Source organism: Tachyglossus aculeatus, chromosome 22 (genome assembly GCF_015852505.1).
Source record: "Tachyglossus aculeatus isolate mTacAcu1 chromosome 22, mTacAcu1.pri, whole genome shotgun sequence".
NCBI lineage: Eukaryota > Metazoa > Chordata > Mammalia > Monotremata > Tachyglossidae > Tachyglossus > Tachyglossus aculeatus.
This window is the reverse complement of record NC_052087.1, coordinates 3,380,432-3,398,777: the sequence shown is the minus strand read 5'-3', so window position 1 is coordinate 3,398,777 and position 18,346 is coordinate 3,380,432. Positions and strand designations below refer to the sequence as shown.

Genomic DNA, 18,346 nt, shown 5'->3' with positions numbered 1-18,346 from the left:
TAAATCTGTACAAACATATACAGGTGCTGTGGGGAGGGGAAGGAGGTAGGGCGGGGGGGATGGGGAGGGGGAGAGGAAAAAGGGGCTCAGTCTGGGAAGGCCTCCTGGAGGAGGTGAGCTCTCCACAACTGCCGTTTTTATTTTAATTTTTTTATGGTATTTGTTAAGGATTTACCATGTGTCAGGCACATATTTAAGTGCTGGGGTAGATAAAAGCTAATCGGGTTGAACACAGTCCCTGTCCCAAATGGGGCTCACAGACTTAATCCCCATTTTACAGATGAGGTTACTGAGACACAGAGAAGTGAAGTGACCTCCCCAAGGTCACACAGCAGACAAGTGGCGAAGCCGGGATTAGTCTCCGGGCCTGTGCTCCATTCCCTAGGTAACACTGCTTCTCTGGATGTCTTGGGCCAAACGGGCAAGTTGCAGCAGAAAGCGCCCCAGGTCCAGAGGGCATGGCCCTGCTCTTCCCGCTCCCCTGCCACTTGCCAGTCCTGACACAGGTAGACCAGCACCCCCAGAATTTGGGAATGACGATGACCGCCGGACTGTAAGCTTCTTGTATATATGTATATATGTCTGTACATATTTATTACTCTATTTGTCTATTTATTTATTTATTTATTTATTTATCTTACTTGTACATATCTATTCTATTTATTTTATTTTGTTAGTATGTTTGGTTTTGTTCTCTGTCTCCCCCTTCTAGACTGTGAGCCTGCTGTTGGGTAGGGACTGTCTCTACGTGTTGCTGACTTGTACTTCCCAAGCGCTTAGTACAGTGCTCTTCACACAGTAAGCGCTCAATAAATACGATTGATTGACTGACTGATTCTTGAGGGCCCAGATCGTGTCTGCTAAGTCCAGAAATTGACTGACAGGAAACAGGAAACAAAATTGACTGACAGACACCAAACAGGAAGTGAAATTAACTGCCCAAACTGGTAGGGTAGAGGTCTGTGCAGCGACCACTGAAACCCCCTGGCCTTTCCCGCTCATGCCTTTCCTGGAAGGCTCACCCCTCGTCTGCCCTCTCCTCCACCCCCAGCTCAGGTTGATGCTGACCTACTGCCCGCCTCTATCTCTGTGTCTCCGTCTCTCTGTGTCTCTGCACATCTGTGTCTACCTCTGGCGGCTGGCTCTCCCTGTCAGAACGTATACTACACAAGCGGCCAGCAGATCCACGTGGGCGTCCTGAGCCCCACCATCGATGACGACGACAACAGGTGCCTGGTGGATGTGAACAGCCGGCCACGGCTCATCGAGTGCAGCTACGCCAAAGCCAAGAGGATGAAGCTGCACTGGCAGTTTTCTCAGGTAACGGCGCTGGGGAGGCCTGCGGCAGACCCATCTACATCACACTGTTCAGCCTCCCACCACACAGCTAACACTCCCACCACATGGCTAACCCTCTCACCATATTGTTCACCCTTCTGCCACACAACTAACCTTTCCACCACATGGCTAGCCCTCCTAACATGTGGCTAACCTCCCACCTACCTGTTAATCCTCCCACCATACTGTTCACCCTTCCACCACACAGCTAACCTTCCCACCGCACTGTTCACCCTCCTGCCACAGGGCTAACTTCCCACCACACCGTTAAACCTCCCATTCCACGACTAACCCTCCCATCACACCGTTAACCCTCCTACCTCACTGTTCACCCTCCCATCATTCATTCATTCAATCATATGTATTGAGCACTTACTGTGTGCAGAGCGCTGTACTAAGCGCTTGGGAATTCCAAGTTGGCAACATATAGAGACGGTTCCTACCCAACAACAGGCTCACAGTCTAGAAGGGGGAGACAGACAACAGAACAAAACATGTGGACGGGTGTCAAGTCGTCAAAACAAATAGAAATAAAGCTGGATGTACATCATTAACAAAATAAATAGAATAGTAAATATGTTCAAGTAAAATAAATAGAGTAATAAATCTGTACAGACATATATATGGGTGCTGTGGGGAGGGGAATGAGGCAGGGCGGGGGGATGGGGAGGAGGAGAGGAAAAAGGGGGCTCAGTCTGGGAAGGCCTCCTGGAGGAGGTGAGCTCTCAGTAGGGCTTTGAAGGGAGGAAGAAAGCTAGCTGGGCAGATGTGTGGAGGGAGGGCATTCCAGGCCAGGGGGAGGACGTGGGCCGGGTGTCGATGGCAGGACATGTGAGAACTAGGTACAGTGAGGAAGTTAGCAGCAGAGGAGTGGAGGGTGCGGGTTGGGCTGTAGAAGGAGAGAAGGGAGGTGAGATAGGAGGGGGCGAGGTGATGGAGAGCCTTGAAGCTGAGAGTGAGGAGTTTTTGCTTGAAGTGTAGGTTGACTGACTGCCACTGGAGATTTTTGAGGAGGGGAGTAACATGCCCAGAGCATTTCTGCACAAAGATGATCCAGGCAGCACACTGTTAACCCTCCCACCACACGGCTAACCCTGCCACCACACTGTTAATAATAACAATTGTGATACTTGTTAAGCGTTTAATATGTGCCAAGCACTGTTGTAGATTCAAGCAAATCAGGTAGGACAAGGTCCCTGTCCCACATGGGGCTCACGCTCTCACCCCCGTTTTACAGATGAGATAACTGAGGCCCAGAGAAGTGAAGTGAATCGCCCAAGGTCATCCAGCAGACTTGCGGCAGAGTCGGGATTAGAACCCAGGTCCTTCTGATTCCCAGGCCAGTGCTGTATCCACTAATCCATGCTGCTCCTCCACAGAAGCAGCCCATATGGCTATCCCTCCCACCATCCGGTTCCCTCTCCGACCTCCCGGTCCCCCCTCCCACCCGCAGTAATCTTCCTTGCCCAAGGTTACTTTTCCCACGAGGCTGCAATGGACTGGAAAGCCTTCTCGGGCACATGTGTCTTCTTTTAGACTGTGAGCCCACTGTTGGGTAGGGACTGTCTCTATATGTTGCCAATTTGTACTTCCCAAGCGCTTAGTACAGTGCTCTGCACATAGTAAGTGCTCAATAAATACGATTGATGATGATGATGTCTGCTATGGCGCACTGTCCCTTTTGGAAGGCGACGGCATTGAGCTGTCAACTCATCCTTCCCTCAGCCTCCAGGCAGTATCACACCTCAGCCACCTGAGCCGGGTCATCCCAGTGTGTGCCGGAGGGAGAGGAGGTAGCATGTGGGACTCCTCCACTTCCTCTTCCTCCGGAGACCCCATCCGAAGGCCCCACCCCAGTTGTGCAGGAGGGGCATAGGGAGGGATTTCCCCGCTATTTTGTCCTTCTGATGAATTAAGAAGGCAGACCCCTGAGTGAGGGCTGTCAGGGGCTGAGCAGCTGCTGCTGAGAACATCATCTTGGAGAGCAGAACCCTCTGCCACGTCCGCTTGCAGGCCGGAGGCTACTTGAAGATTAATGAGATTAACCGAGCACTGCCAAGATGAATGGATATGCCTGGTGTCAGGGCTGCTCACATCTAATCCAGCAAAAGAATTCATTTTGGGGAACACATTCAGAAGCCGGCTGAATCACGGGGCCGCTTGGCTCTTGCTCGGGTTCGAAGTTACCCCTGGGGCCCGGAAACGAGCACGTACACAAACACACAAATACACACACAGATATGCACACACCCCCACACGTTGCCACAAACACCCCACATAGACACACCTATCCCTCAGGAAGAGGAATGCCTGTTGTAGAGGAGCAGCATAGCCTCTTGGATAGAGTATGTGCCTGGGAGTCAGAAGACCTGGGTTCTAATCCCACCTCCATCAGTTGTCGGCTGTGTGACCTTGGGCGACTCACTTCATTTCTCTGTGCCTCAGTTTTCTCATCTGTAAAATGGGGATTACGACTGTGAGCCCCACGTGAGACAGGGGCTGTGTCCAACCTGATTGGCTTGTAGCTACTCCAGCACTTAGTTCAGTGACTGGCATATAGCAAGCACTTAACAAAGTAGCAGGTCTAAATTCTGGGCAACGTCTGGCCCCAGGGGTGCCGGAGAACCTGGCAGGAGCCTCTATGTGCCATCTTGGATAATCTTAAAGCTGGCCACTTGGGAGAGTACAATATAACAGAATTGGTAGACCTGTTACCTGCCCACAACGAGCTTACAGTCTAGAGGGAGTGATATAAATAAATAAATTGTGGCTACATACAGAAGTAGTGTGGGGCTGAGGGAGGGGTGAAAAAGGTGAACAAATCCAAGTGCAAGGGTGACACAAAAGGGAGTGGGAGAAGAGGAAAGTAGGGCTTAGTCAGAGAAGACCTCTTGGAGGAGATGTGCCTTCAATAAGGCTTTGAAGTTGGGAAGAGTAAAGGGCTGTTTTTAGGGAGTAGGTGAAATCAGCAGAGTGTTTTTAGGTTCACGCAAGCACATACACACCCACCCACACACACTGGCTATGGATACCGGTCTCTGCAATATCGCTTCTCACAGCGAGTATGTGTAATTCCACCCAAGTGAACCTCCACGCCCTTCAAAGTGTGGGAGACTCAAGCTCATTAACTCAGACAAAAGCCCATTATAAGTAAAAATTAATCACATAACTTCGGCCTCCGGATGAAATGGCATTTAATCCCCTTTCATGTTCTGTGCCATATCTCTTCGGCTCAGTGTTCATTACCCTAGCAGTGAGATTTTTCACCTTCTGGACCTAGATGTCTGTCTTCCAGATATTGTAGCATAACTCTAATTAAAAACTTTCTTCCCATTGGCCAGCCAGTTGGCCGTTGATCATTCCACTGATGTGAACTGTTTAGAAACTTTTTTAAATCTTGAAGTGTTTAAGATTCTTAGTTTAGAAAGCCTGCGAAATTTCCCTTGGTATTAAACGTGGAAGTGGGGGAGATTTGTGCACAAGAAAATAACCTAATTACCGAGCATCTGAAATTCCACAGCCCACCTTCAGTGAACAGGGGAGAGCTCTTTAGTGATTTCAGTCTTGTTCTTGGACTGATTTTCTAATAAAAGATTTTAATTTGCCCAAATTACATGAGGACCTTGCTATAATGAGAAAGTTTTTCATATGAATGTTGCCATAAAAGGAATTTTTCAAGAGTGATTTTCCAACTGTTCAACTGCTCCTCAGAGTGTTTCCCATTGCATGTGTTAATTCCCTAGAGAGTTTTCCAGGGAAATGTATTAACTCCCCAGAGAGATCCCCATTGCCTCCATTGGCTTCTCAGAGAGGTCCCCCATTGCATACACTAATTCCCTGGGACAGTCCCCCTTATATGCACCAATTCTCCAGAGGGGTCCCATTCCATGCACTAATTCCCTGGAATGATCCCATTGCATGTTCTAATTCCCTGGGAAATCCCCATTGCATGCACTAATTCTCCAGAGTGGTCACACTAGCCTCCATTTAAGCTTCAGGGTCATCATAGGAGGAGAGAGAACAGTTATTTTATCCCCATTTTACAGGTGAGGCTATTGAGACACAGAGAAGTGCAGTGACTTACCCAAGTTCACACAGCAGGCATGTGTCAGAGCTGGGATTGGAATCCAGCACCTCTGTCTCCCAGGCCCATACTCTATCATTCAGTCAAATTATTGAGTGCTTACTGTGTGCTTAGCACTGTACTAAGCGCTTGAGAGAGTATAATGTAACAGTATCCACCAGACCATGCTGCTTCTCCCTTTCCATGGGAAGCTTTGCAGCTGGAGACTCCAGCAGACTGCAGAGGTGTTTGGATAAATGCATGGATGAGGGAGCAGTCCATGGCAGGGCACCGGAGGTAAAGTTAGAGGTGCAAAGGAGGAGACAGGGGTGTTGGATATCCAGCACCATGCCCTCACCGTGGGTGTCCACACCCACCAAGTTTCCTGCCAACTTGAGAAGCAGCATGGCGTAGTGGACAGAGCATGAGAGTCATGGGTTCTAATCCCAGCTCTGCCACTTGTCTGCCTTGTGACCTTGAGCAAGTTACTTAACTTCTCTGTGCCTCAGTTCCCTCGCCTGTCTCCATCCCGCATGGGTTCATAGTCTAAGTAAGACGGAGAGCAGGAGAACTGAGGCACAGAGTAAGTGAAGGGAGTTGCCCAGGATCACACAGCGGATGAGTGGCGGAGCCAGGATTAGAACCCACTTCCAGGTCATGAGCATCTAGTTGCTGCTAGAAACTCAGAAGTCATCGCGACTCAGAACCCCGGTCCCCCCGGCCCCTCCCGGGCCCACCCCGACTCAGGATGCTCTTGGTGATTGTGTCTTTCAGGGAGGCCCGATCCAGAACCGGAAGTCCAAGCGTTGCCTGGAGCTCCAGGAGAACCCGGAGAACGAGTTTGGCTTCCAGCTGGTGCTTCAGAAGTGCTCGGGGCAGCGCTGGTCGATCACCAATGTGCTGAGCAGTTCGGCGGCCTGACGGCAGCGGGCACGGGCAGCTGCGGGCCTGGCTACCATGTAGCTGGCAGGCGGAGCAGGGGCCCGTGGAACTGGACCATTCTCACCGTTGGGGGATGGGTGGGGACGGGCGCAGGCCCGAATCGAGTTTTTCCTTCCGCTTCGATTTCCATGGAGTTTGTAGATGGGCGCAGCCCGTCGGGTGAGGGGCTAATAGCATAAAATATTTTGCAATGTACATAAGGAACGGACGGAAGCTATTTATAACTGACAATAAATTCTATTGATTTAACCAGGAGCGTCTGGGGGGCGGGGGGCAACCAACGCTAATGGTTGCCTGGTCCACCAAACGTCCGTGGACCATCCCTTCATTCATTTCAATCGTATTTATTGAGAGCTTACTGTGTGCTAAGCACTGCACTGAGCGCTAAAAGTTCCCTGGCCCCAGGCCTCAAGTAGGGGTCTCCAGGATGGGCGGCAGCCTGGCTAGCCATCTCACTTCTGGCGTAGAGCCCAAGGGCAGCCTTTCTTTTTGTTTTTCTTTCAATGGTATTTATGAAGCGCTTACTCTGCGCCAAGCACTATTCTAAGCAATGGGATAGATACAAGTTGATCAGGTTGGACACTGTCCCCGTCCCACATGGGGCTCACAGTCGAAGAAGGAGGGAGAGCCGGGATTAGAACCCACTATTTATTGAGCACCTACTGTGGGTGGGGACTGTACTAAACACTCGGGGCAGTACAATAGTTACATCCTGGCAGCACCACAATCAGCCACCTATAAAGAAGCTCCAAGTATGCTCTCTGGCTCTGGGTAGCCCATTCCTCAAGCTTGCCAACAGAAGGGACCGCGTCCTCGATTCGATTTCGTATTTAGACAGCGCAGGTCTTAAGACCGCAAGGTCGGGACTCAAGGACACTGGGACACTGCACAGTGAACATTCCTGTCCCATCAAAGCGCCAGTGAAAACAAAAATTGGGCCAAACAGCTGCTGGGGATCAGGCATAATCAGCAAGAATGGGCGAATGACAAGAATCCTGCAGCAAAAATGGTTACTTGCCAGGCCACTCTGAGAGATAAAAGAGAGGCAGAAACAGCAGTGTGGCCTAATGGTTAGAGCACAGGCCTGGGAGTTAGAGCTGGGTTCTAATCCCTGCTCCACCACTAAGTTGTCTGCTGCGTGGCCTGGGGCAAGTCATTTCATTTCTCTTGTGTCTCAGTTACCTCTTCTGTAAAATGGGGATTAAGACTGTGAGCCTCATGTGGGACACGGACTGTGTCCAACCTGATTAGCTGATTAGCAAACACCAAATAGCAAAAAGTGGGGGTTGGTAAGAGTTGAGGAGCTGCCGGCAGGAATTGATCACAAAGACGGTGGGAAGATAATAATTGTGGTATTTGTTAAGTGCTTACTAGGACCTGGGTTCTAATGCCGGCTCATCCACTTGCCTGCTGTGTGACCTTGAGCAAGTCACTTCACTTCTCTGTGCCTCAGTTACCTCATTTGTAAAATGGGGATTAAGACCGTGCACCCCATGTGAGACAGGGATTGTGTCCAAGCTGATGTGCTTATATCCATCCCAGTACTTAGTACAGTGCCTTGCACATAGTAATAGCTTAACAAACACCACAATTATTATTATTATTATTCACCAAAAAGTGTACTAAGCACTGGAGTAGATACAAGATAATCAGGTTTTACACAGTCTCTCTCCCTCATGGGGCTTGCTGTATAAGAAGGAGGAGGAGGGGAAGGGTGGAAGGAAGAGGGGAAAGGGGTGGAGGAGGAGGAGAAAGGAAGACAGGTGGTGACAGACAGATGCAGTGTAGTTCACTGGGCTGGGCTTCGGGAGAAAGAACTTGATGGTGGCCGGGAGGCGGTGGACGCTGTCTTTGGGCAACAACTTGCCCACCCAGCCTCCAGGAAATTGGCATTAGTTCTGCCCCACTACCCTGGCTTTCTTGATTTGGTTTTCTACTTTTTATTTACCCATGTACTAAAACAGTGCTGCATAGATAGCAAAATTCAGTGACATCTTCCTTTGTGGTGAAGGACTGTGGGACATAAAACCCACTTCCATTGTAGCACAATCAGTATCAGGTTCCACTGTCTGGAGTAGTGTTCTTTTGGATTCATGCAAATCCCGGAGTACTCCCGGAGTACTAGCGACCTTAAACACCTACCTGTTTCACATCTAAATTTTAATGGCGCTCCGTGTCGATTTATTCTGGAACCTGACCTTCAAAGCACCACCACGATGACATTATAATTAATGAGTCAATTATTTTAGTTTGGGGTGCTGTAAAATGTAAATGGCCTCTTTCCCTTGTATTCACGGTTTTAATAATAAGTAGGGGGTCTATGCTCTGTCCTTATTTTGCTGGTTATACCCAAAAGTTAATGATGAATCTCAGAGTTAGTCATCCATTTCTGTAATTAATAAGATCTACTGGATGACTGTGAAATGTAGGATATCGCTTGTCCTTTGATGGGAACAAGACAACGATGAAGATGGCCCTTGGGGAGTGGGTTAGGATTCAGTTCTTCCAAAGATGGATGAGCAATAAATTCCAGAGTCCGCAGAAACTGGAGACAAATCAGAGGTTCTCAACATCTCCAGTGGACACACTGCAGCAGCCTCATGCGAAGCCGACATCAGAGGTCCTCATACAAGAGGTCACCAAGGGCAGAGCACCTACTCCATCCACGCCACACCAATAAAGTCTAAAAATCGGCCCGGCCTTCAGGGTTGGCACCCAATTGACTGAGCGTCTGCAGACTGGACCACCTGCTGGGAAGCCACACCGCCCAGTGGAAAGGGCACGGGTCTGGCAGTCTTAGGGCCTGGGTTCTAATCCCAGCTGTGCCACTTGTCTGCTGTGTGACCTTAGCCAAGTCACTATCAATGGTATTTATTGAGCACTGTGGGCAGAGCACCGTAGCAAACCCTTGGAATAGTCATTCCCTCATTCAGTTGTATTTATTGAGTGCTTAGTGGGTGCAAAGCACTCTACTTAACGCTTGGGTGATAACACTACAACAACAGTCGCATTCCCTGCCTACAACAAGAGAAGCAGTGTGGCTCAGTGGAAAGAGCCCTGGCTTGGGCATCAGGGGTCATGGGTTCTAATCCTGGCTCCGCCACTTGTCACTTATGTGACTTTGGGCAAGTCCCTTACGTTCTCTGAGCCTCAGTGACCTCATCTGCAAAATGGGGACTAAGACTGTGAGCCCCACGTGGGACAACCTGATCACCTTGTATCCCTCCAGTACTTAGAACAGTGCTTAGCACATAGTAAGTGCTTAACAAATACCATTAAAAAATAAAACAAAACAAAACAAAAAAACAAGACACGATCCTTGCTCATGAGAAGGTTACAACCTAGTGAAATTCAACAAGGTCATGTCACAAAAGGCAGGGCCTTGGAAGGCCCGAGATGCAGGCTGGGGGTGGCGAGGAGAGGGGAGGAGTAGACTCGATTGGCGCTCCCGCCTCCTTCCCCAACACCGCTCAAAGAATGCAGGAGCTCTGCTGCTCTGCTCCACCCTGGAGCTGGGCCTTTGGCCACCTTGGTTCTCCTGGGTTCAGGATTGCTGTGCCCCCCTGCCTGCCCCTCTGGGCCATGCCCACATCCAGTGACAGGGCAGAATTTCAGGATGGCAGGTCCTCGCTCCTTCAGCGTGGGCTCACTCACAGGGCCAAGCATGAGTTCCTGCTTCGGGTGGGTTTCCTTGGCACACGTAGCTGGGGCTTTGGTGGAATTCCCAAGTGCGTGGTAGGCACAATTCCAGGGTCCCCCCTTCCAGGAACCCTCTGCTGCTCCCACTGCTGCTCCCTCCTAGCTGTGTGGCTAGTTCCCAGTGTGAACTGGGAGCCTGCTATCTCCCCATCTCCCTCCTACCTCCTATGGTTTTTTCAAGAGAAGCAGCATGGTTCAATGGAAAGAGTACGGGCTTGGGAATCAGAGATTATGGGTTCTAACCTCGGCTCTGCCACTTGTCAGCTGGGTGACTTTGGGCAAGTCACTTTACTTCTCTGTGCCTCAGTTCCCTCATCTGTAAAATGGGAATTAAGACTGTGAGCCCCACATGGGACAACATGATTATCATGTATTCCCCCCACCCCGAGTGTTTTGAACAGTAAGCGCTTAACAAATATCATCATTACTATTATTATTACTATTATTATTTATGATATTTGTTAAGTGCTTTCTCTGTGCCAGGCACTGTACTAAGCACTGGGGTAGATTCAAGCTAATCAGGTTGGACACTGTCCATGTCTCACATGAGGCTCCTAGTCTTAATCCCCCATTTTACGGATAAGAGAACTGAGGCCCATAAAAGTAAAGTGACTTGCCCAAGGTCACACAGCAGACTAGTGTCAGAGCCAAAATTTGAATCCAGGTTCTTCTGACTCCTGGGCCCGGACTTTTATCCACTTGGCCACGCTGCTACTCTAGGCCACGCTGCCCCTCTATCTTTCCTGTCCAAACTCCTTGAATGAGTTGTTTTCTCCTATGGCCTCTGCTTCCACTTCTCCAAATGCCTCTTAACTCCCTACATTCTGACTTTCACCCCCCCCCCCCGCCGCCGCCCTTCCACTGAAACTGGTCTCTCTAAAATCACCAGTGTCCTCCTTCTTGCGAAACCCAATGGCCTCTACTCCATCTTAATTCTCCTAGACCTCTCAGCTGCCTTCGCCACTGTGAACCACCTCCTTCCCCTGGAAACTATCTAACCCTGGCTTCACTGACAGTCTTCCCCTGCCTCTCCTGCCTCTGTGGACACTTCTTTTCAGTATCTTTCAATGTCCCCACCTCTGCCTGTCACCCTGTAGCTATGGGGGTCCCTCAAAGCTCAGTTCTAGGTCTCCTTTTATTCTCCATTCATAACCACTCTCTTGGAAGCCTATCTGGTCCTTTGGTGTCAACTACCATCTCAGCGCTGATGGCTCACAAATCTTTCTAGCCCTGACTTCTCTACTCTCTCTATATATATACCCCAACCCACACACTTCACTCCTCTAACACCCACCTAAGCACTATGCCTTGCTCTCATCTCTCTCACGTCAACCTCTCGTGCAAGTTCTCCCTCCTGTTGGGAATGAGTTCTCCACATTTGGCAGGCCACTACTCTCCCCATTTTCAAAGCCCTTCTAAAATCATCTCTCCTCCATCCTTAACCTTAGAAAAGCTCTCCTCAGAGGAGTGAGAATAGTTAGACAGGAGCTCCAGGGCTTTATTCTTTGGGGTCTGAGAAGAGAGCTGGCCCTTGACTTCCTCAGGGGGTCCCAGAAGTTCTTGCTTCAGAAGCAGTGTCTTTCTGCTACACCTTCCAGGTTCTCCCAGCTCTGGTCCCTCCTTCCTTAACTGCTCTCTTCACCTGCTTCTCCCCGATTTTCTCTCTTGGTTCCTCCCAAACCTACCTTCTAGCTGTGTCATGCTGTTCCCCTGGTTCCGTGCTCTCTCCCTCCTTCCCCACATCAGATGGACCCCCCCCAACCCTCCCCATATTCGCATCCCTCCTGAAATCCCACCTCCTCCATCATACAGTGAATCTTCCAGCACCCCAAGATTTGTCATCCCTTCAGCCAACTCTATCACCTTTGCACCCATATGTACCCATCCCCAACATTCACATGTACCCACAGGGAAGCAGCATGATGTAGTGGATAGACCCCACACCTGACGGTCAGAATGTCATGGGTTCTAATTCCATGTGGCCTTGAGCAGGTCATTTCACTTCTCTGTGCCTCAGTTATCTCATCTGTAAAACGGGGATTAAGACCGTGAGCTCTATGTGGGACAGGGGCTATGTCCAAACGATTTGCTTGCATCCACCCCAGCACTTAGTACAGTGCCTGGCACATAATAAGTGCTTAACAAATACCATCATCATTATTATTATTACTCAAATATTTAATCTGACCACTTGGTTGTAGTAATTTTCATGTTTATATTTTGTGTTCGTCTTCCCTGTTAGATTGCAAACTCCTTGTGGGTAGAGGACATGTCACTTAAGCTCATTTTGGAGAGGAAATGCATCTATCAACTCTACCAACTATCAAGTACAGCGCTTAGTACAGTGCCTGGCACACAGTAAGCACTTAACAAATGCCATAAAAAAACTGTGCTCTCCCAAGTGCTTAGTACAGTGCTCTACACACAGTAAACACTCAATAAATGCAATTGATTGATTCTTGATTCCATACTTTCAAACACCTAACACAGTGCACTGCACCAAGTAGGCGCTCAATAAATGCCACTGCTACTTCCTTTTATTCCTCCACCTCCCCTTCCTTCTCCTCCTCTTCTTCCTCTGCCCGTTTCTAGGTACAACCAGCCAGAGAACTAGTCGGGGCGGAAGGTGCTGAGGTTGGAAAAGAGTGGTTAGGGAGAGTCTAGAGAAGGGAAATAGAAGGGAAGAGACTCAGAGCAGACCTTGGGTGTCCTGAAATTAATACTTGAATTTGGTCCAGTTACCCTTTTCTGTTCCCCTTTCAGTCATGTGATTGTCCCAGCAGGGAAATTCAGCAACTCGGCCAACCTCAGGACCAACTTGGGAAAATCACTCAGCTGAGAAAACCAAACTTTGGAATCCTCCTCCAGGGCCTGGGAATCAGAGGACTTGTTTTCCGATCCCTGCTCTGCAACCGTCTGCTGTGTGACCTTGGACAAGTCACTTCTCTTCTCTGGGCCCCAGTTTCCTGATCTGTAAAGTAGGGATGAAATATCTGTTCTCCCTCCCACTTTGATGGAGAGCTCCCCGTGGGACAGGGACTGTGCCTGGCCTGATTATCTTATATCTACCCCTGCACTCAATACAGTGCTTGGTACATAATAAGCTCTTACCTTATCTATCATTAATTATTATTAAACCATCTCCTTCTATGACTTAAGCATGTGACCTCAGCTGTTTGTCTTCCCCTTCTCTTCCTAGCATTTAAACGAAGAAACCGATTATGAGATTAAAGCCAAGAAATCTTTGTTTGGAGTTTTAAAAAAGCAGAAGAAGCCCCTGAAATTCTCAGAAACTTGGTTTCAACTTAAGTGATCCTTGTTAATGAAAAAAAAGATCAATACAAGAGAGGCAGATAGCTAAGGGAAGCGTCTCTTAAAATAGACTATTTTTCAGTTTTTGACAGGGTGTCTGCAAGTTTTAAACATAGATCAAACACTGTTGCTAAAACACACCTTCTGAGTCAAAAATTTCACTTATTCTGAAGTTTCATGTAGTTCAGAAGTCATAATTCCTGCCGATTTGACTGGGGCAGTTGCATTTTTGTTCTCAAATTGGGTAGCCATTTTGCTGAAATACATTCAGCCAATTTGAGAACAAAAATTATATATGTATGTGTATATATATTTAAGCTAAATGGTTGCCACTTACTAGAGACAATGACTGACTTCAAAATACTTGAGAAGCAAATGTAGAATGATAAATCGAATGGTGTTTCAGTTCCTCTGAGGAGATTTCATATGCACATTTGTGCTGGCCTGGAGTCATTCTCCAGCAGTCAGTAAGTCAGGCAGTCATATTTACTAAGCGCTTATGGTGTGCAGATCACTGTACTAAGTGCTTGGGAGAGTACAGTATAACAGACACATTCCCACAACGAGTTTTCAGTCCAGAGGGGGAAAAGAGGGAGAGAGGGAAGAGGGGGAGAAGGGAAGAAGGGGAAAGTGGAAGAAGAACAGAAGAGGAAGGGGAAGGGAAGTGGGGGAAGAAAGGGGACAAGGGGAAGAGGGGCAGAGAAGGAAGAGGGGAACGGGGAAAACAGAGGAGGGAGGAGAGGAAAGAGGAGGAAGAGTGGGAGAAGGAGGAGGGAATGGAGAGGGAAGGGAGGAGGGAGATCAGGAGGGAAGGGAGGAGGGAAGAGGGGAAAGGGGAGGAGGGTACTGGGAAGTACAGCCTCCTGTTTCAACGACCCCAGGCACAGCCTCTGCCTGGCATGGGGCCCCACTCCCAGCTGATAGTCAGCCCCGGGGCCCTGCAGACCTGCCCTAAATCTGTTGAGGCATCGGTTTCCACATCCAGTGCCCTGGGCAGTGCCCTCCCAGCAAGGAACCTTTCTACCCCGAGAGGAGGCTCAGCTCAGAGAGAAAGGGGAGGGAGGGGAGGACAGGTCCCTACATATTAACTCCATTTTGTACAGATTCGGATGCCAACTCATCACTAGCTCAGAAGGCTGAGAAGCAGTATGGCCTAGTGGGTAGAGAACAGGCCTGGGATTCAGAAGAGTCTGGGAATCTTGACAGAATCCTGCCTCTGTCAATTGCATGTTGTGTGTCTTTGGGCAAGCCCCTTCACTTCTCTGAGCCTCAGTTCCCTCATCTGTAAAATGGGGATTAAGACTGTGCTACCTGTGTGGAACATGGACTGTGGCCAACCTGATTCGCTCGTATCTATCCCAGCACTTAGAATAGTGCCTGCACACGGTAAGTGCTTAACAAATACCATAACGAACAAATCAGTCAATAGTATTTAATGAATGTGTGGTGTGCACAGAGCACTATCATAACAGATCGCCCTCTAAAGTGTCCTAATAAAGTGGATGGTAACTACCCCCTTCCCCTCTGACCCACCGTGAACCACCATTGGAGGTTTTTGAGATGTGGGCTGAGCGTTTTGTAGAATAATAGTTTGAGCAGCAAAGTATGGACTGGAGAGGGGAAGAATGGCGGCGAGGAGGGCAGTGAGGAGGCAGATGCAATAATCGCATCAGGATATGACAAGTGCTTGGACTGGTGAATTGGTAGTGTGGCTGGAGAATATCAGAATAGTAATAATAATAACGATGATAGTGATGGCATTTGTTAAGCGCTTACTACGTTCAAAGCACTGTTCTAAGCACTGGGGGGATACAAGGTAATCAAGGTTGTCCCACGTGGGGCTCACAGTCTTAATCCCCATTTTACAGATGAGGTAACTGAGGCTAGAGAAATTAAGTGACTTGCCCAAGGTCACACAGCAGACATGTGGCGGAGCCGGGATTCGAACTCATGACCTCTGACTCCCAAGCCCGTGCTTGGATAATTGTAATTATTGTAATTGTAATTACTGCTTGGATAAGTAATAATTGTCATATTTGTTAAGCACTTAATACGCGCCAAGCATTGTATTAAGAGCTGGGGTACGTACAAGATCATCAGGTCCCTCATGGGGCTCCCATGGGAGAATAGTTATTGAATCCCCATTTTGCAGGGAACTGAGGCACAGAGAAGTTAAGTGACTTGCCCCAAATCACACAGCTGGCAAATGGAGTAGTCAGGATTACAACTCATGTGTTTTGACTCCCAAACCCATGTTCTTTCCACTGGACCACGCTGTCAACCAAAGCCTTGGGAAGATTCATAAGGTCTGTCCTGGGGGGTGCAGAATAGCACAATCAGGGCTGACTTGTCAGATCCTCCCTCTTCCTGCTGCCCGTGTTTACCTGGAAGCCATCTAAAATTCACCAGCAAATGTTGGAGTTTGTTGGGGGGAGGGAGGCCGGAGAGGTTGGGGAGGGAGTGGACTTTACTCTTGTGGTCTCTGGCCTTCCTCCCTTCATTCACTCCCCAAAAACTACATCATGAAACCACCCCCACAGCCCTCCTCCTCCCTGACCACCAGCAAAAAGTGGAGCTTCATTGCGCCTACATCTCGGGAGCCTGTTTCAAGGCCACACAGAGAAGCAACATGGCCTTATGGAAAGAACCCCAGCCCGGGAGTCACAGGACCTGGGTTCTAATCCCTGCTCTCCCACATGTCTGGTGTGACCTTGAACAATTCGTTTCACTCCTCTGATCCTCAGTTTCCTCATTCGTAAAATGTAGATTCAATCCCTGGTCCGCTCCTTAGTCTGTGAGCCCCATGTGGGACAGGAGTTGTGTCCAACCTGACTGTCTTGTATCTATGCCGACACCTAGTACAGTGCTTGGCGTATAGTAAGTGCTTAACAATTACTACTATTATTATGAGAAGCAGCATGGCTCAGTGGAAAAAGCACAGGCTTTGGAGTCAGAGGTCATGGGTTCAAAACCCGGCTCAGCCACCTGTCAGCTGTGTGACCCTGGGCAAGTCACTTAACTTCCCTGGGCCTCAGTTACCTCATCTGTAAAATGGCGATGAAGACTGTGAGCCCCCCGTGGGGCAACCTGATCACCTTGTAACCTCCCCAGCGCTTAGAACAGTGCTTTGCACATAGTAAGTGCTTAATAAATGTCATTATTATTATTATTATTGCTATTGTTGGCGCAAGAGTTGTCCTTTCCTAAAGCCCCCACCAGTGTCTGACCTCCCACAAAAGATCAATCAGTCAGTCAGTCATACTTATTGAGTACTTATTGTGTGCAGAGCACTGTACTGAGCGCTTGGGAGAGTAGGATATAGCAATAAACAGACAGATTTGCTGCCCTCAGAAAGCTTACTGTCTAGAGGGGATCAGTCCAGGAGAGTGAAGACCAGCTATGTTTCCTCCATTTTTCCCATGGTTCCAACTGGATTTGGAATTATTCTTCACTGACTGACCTAAATTTTTCAGAAAGGTCTCTTGATGTCTCTTGGAGCTGCTGGATTTTAACTGAGTGGTTAAATCCCTGTCCTTCATGGGGTTCACAGTCTTCAACCCCATTTTACAAATGAGGCAACTGAAGCACAGAGAAGTGAAGTGACTTGCCTCAGGTAACTCAGCAGACAAGTGGTAGAGCAGCATTAGAACTCAGGTCCTTCTGACTCTCAGGCCCGTGCTCTATCAATGAGAAGCCAACTGGTCTGAGAGGCTCCTATCCCCACATTCAGTCACGTAGTGCCAGTATGGGACACAAAAACTTCTGTTTCATAAGGAAAGAAAGCCCAAAGTGTTGGGGAAAGGCAAACCATCTTCTGGAGACATGTTTCCTGCCTTCAGTAGGGAAAGAAAAAGCTGGTAGTGAATTGGTTAAGTGGGAGACTTTGATACCAAGTGCCCTACTTGATGATGCCAAGTACACGCTCTTAGACACTGAGATGTAAACATGACTGGTGAAGGATGATCAGATGCTGAAAATTTTCCTCATGAGGACGTAGTTTTCAATTACGTTTGTGAAAGCCTAGAGCCTTTCAAGCAGCTGGAGAGGATTGTGAACAGAAAAATTACAAATGGAAGCCTCCTCTCCCCACCCCAGTCAATGGCTTCTTCTCTCCCTTCAGGAGCTCCTCATTGACAGATGTCAATAATAAGAGTTTGGCTCCATCTGGGAAGCAACATCACACAGTGGAGAGAGCATGGACTTGGGAGTCAGAGCCCTGGGTTCTAATCCCGGCTCCATCACTTACCTGCTGTGTGACTTTGGGCAAGTTGCTTATCTTATCTGTGCCTCAATTCCCTCATCTGCAAAATGAGGATTCAATACCTGTTCTGGCTGCAAATTATCTTGTATATAGTACATTGCTTGGCACATAATATCTGCTTAACAAGCACCATTCTTATCATCTTTTTTTATGGTATTTGTTAAGCCCTTGTTATGTGTCAAATACAGTTCTAAGTGCTGGAGTAGATACAAGTTAATTAGGTTGGACACATTCCCTGTCCCACATGGGGCTCACAGTCTAAATAGAAGGGAGAACAGATATTTCCATTTTACAGTTGAAGTACCTGAGACACAGAGAAGTTAAGTGACTTGCCTAAGGTCACACAACACGCAAGTTGTGGAGCTGGGATTAGAACCCAGGTCCTTCTTACTACCAGGCCCATGCTCTCTCCATGAGAACCACACTGCTTCTCATCTTTTGGATGATATCCAAATCTACCCCCGATCTCTTTCCCACTCTGCATTCTCGCATTTCCTCTTGTTTTCAAGACAACTCTACTTGAATGTCCTCCCATCACCTGAAGCTTAGCATATCCAAAACAGAACTCCTTAATTTCCCATGCAAACCCTGCCCTCCCTTGACGGTCCCATCACTTTAGCCTGCACCACCATCCTTCCTGTCCCACAAGCCTATAACCATGGCATTATCCTTGACTCCTCTCTCTCATTCAACCCACATATTCAATCCATCACTAAATCCTTTCGGTCCCA

The 18,346-nt window shown here is 48.5% G+C and overlaps 1 protein-coding gene across 1 annotated transcript in view; it reads left to right on the top strand.

Moving 5' to 3' along the window:
- The window catches only part of GALNT18 (polypeptide N-acetylgalactosaminyltransferase 18), a 207,981-nt gene extending 201,160 nt beyond the window's left edge, over positions 1–6,821 (top strand). The window contains exons 10-11 of the mRNA XM_038765072.1: positions 1,156–1,320; positions 6,176–6,821. Coding sequence (XP_038621000.1) covers positions 1,156–1,320; positions 6,176–6,322 — 312 coding nt within the window. The 3' untranslated portion in view covers positions 6,323–6,821. The remainder of the gene's footprint in view (positions 1–1,155; positions 1,321–6,175) is intronic.
- The last annotated feature ends 11,525 nt before the right edge of the window (positions 6,822–18,346 follow it).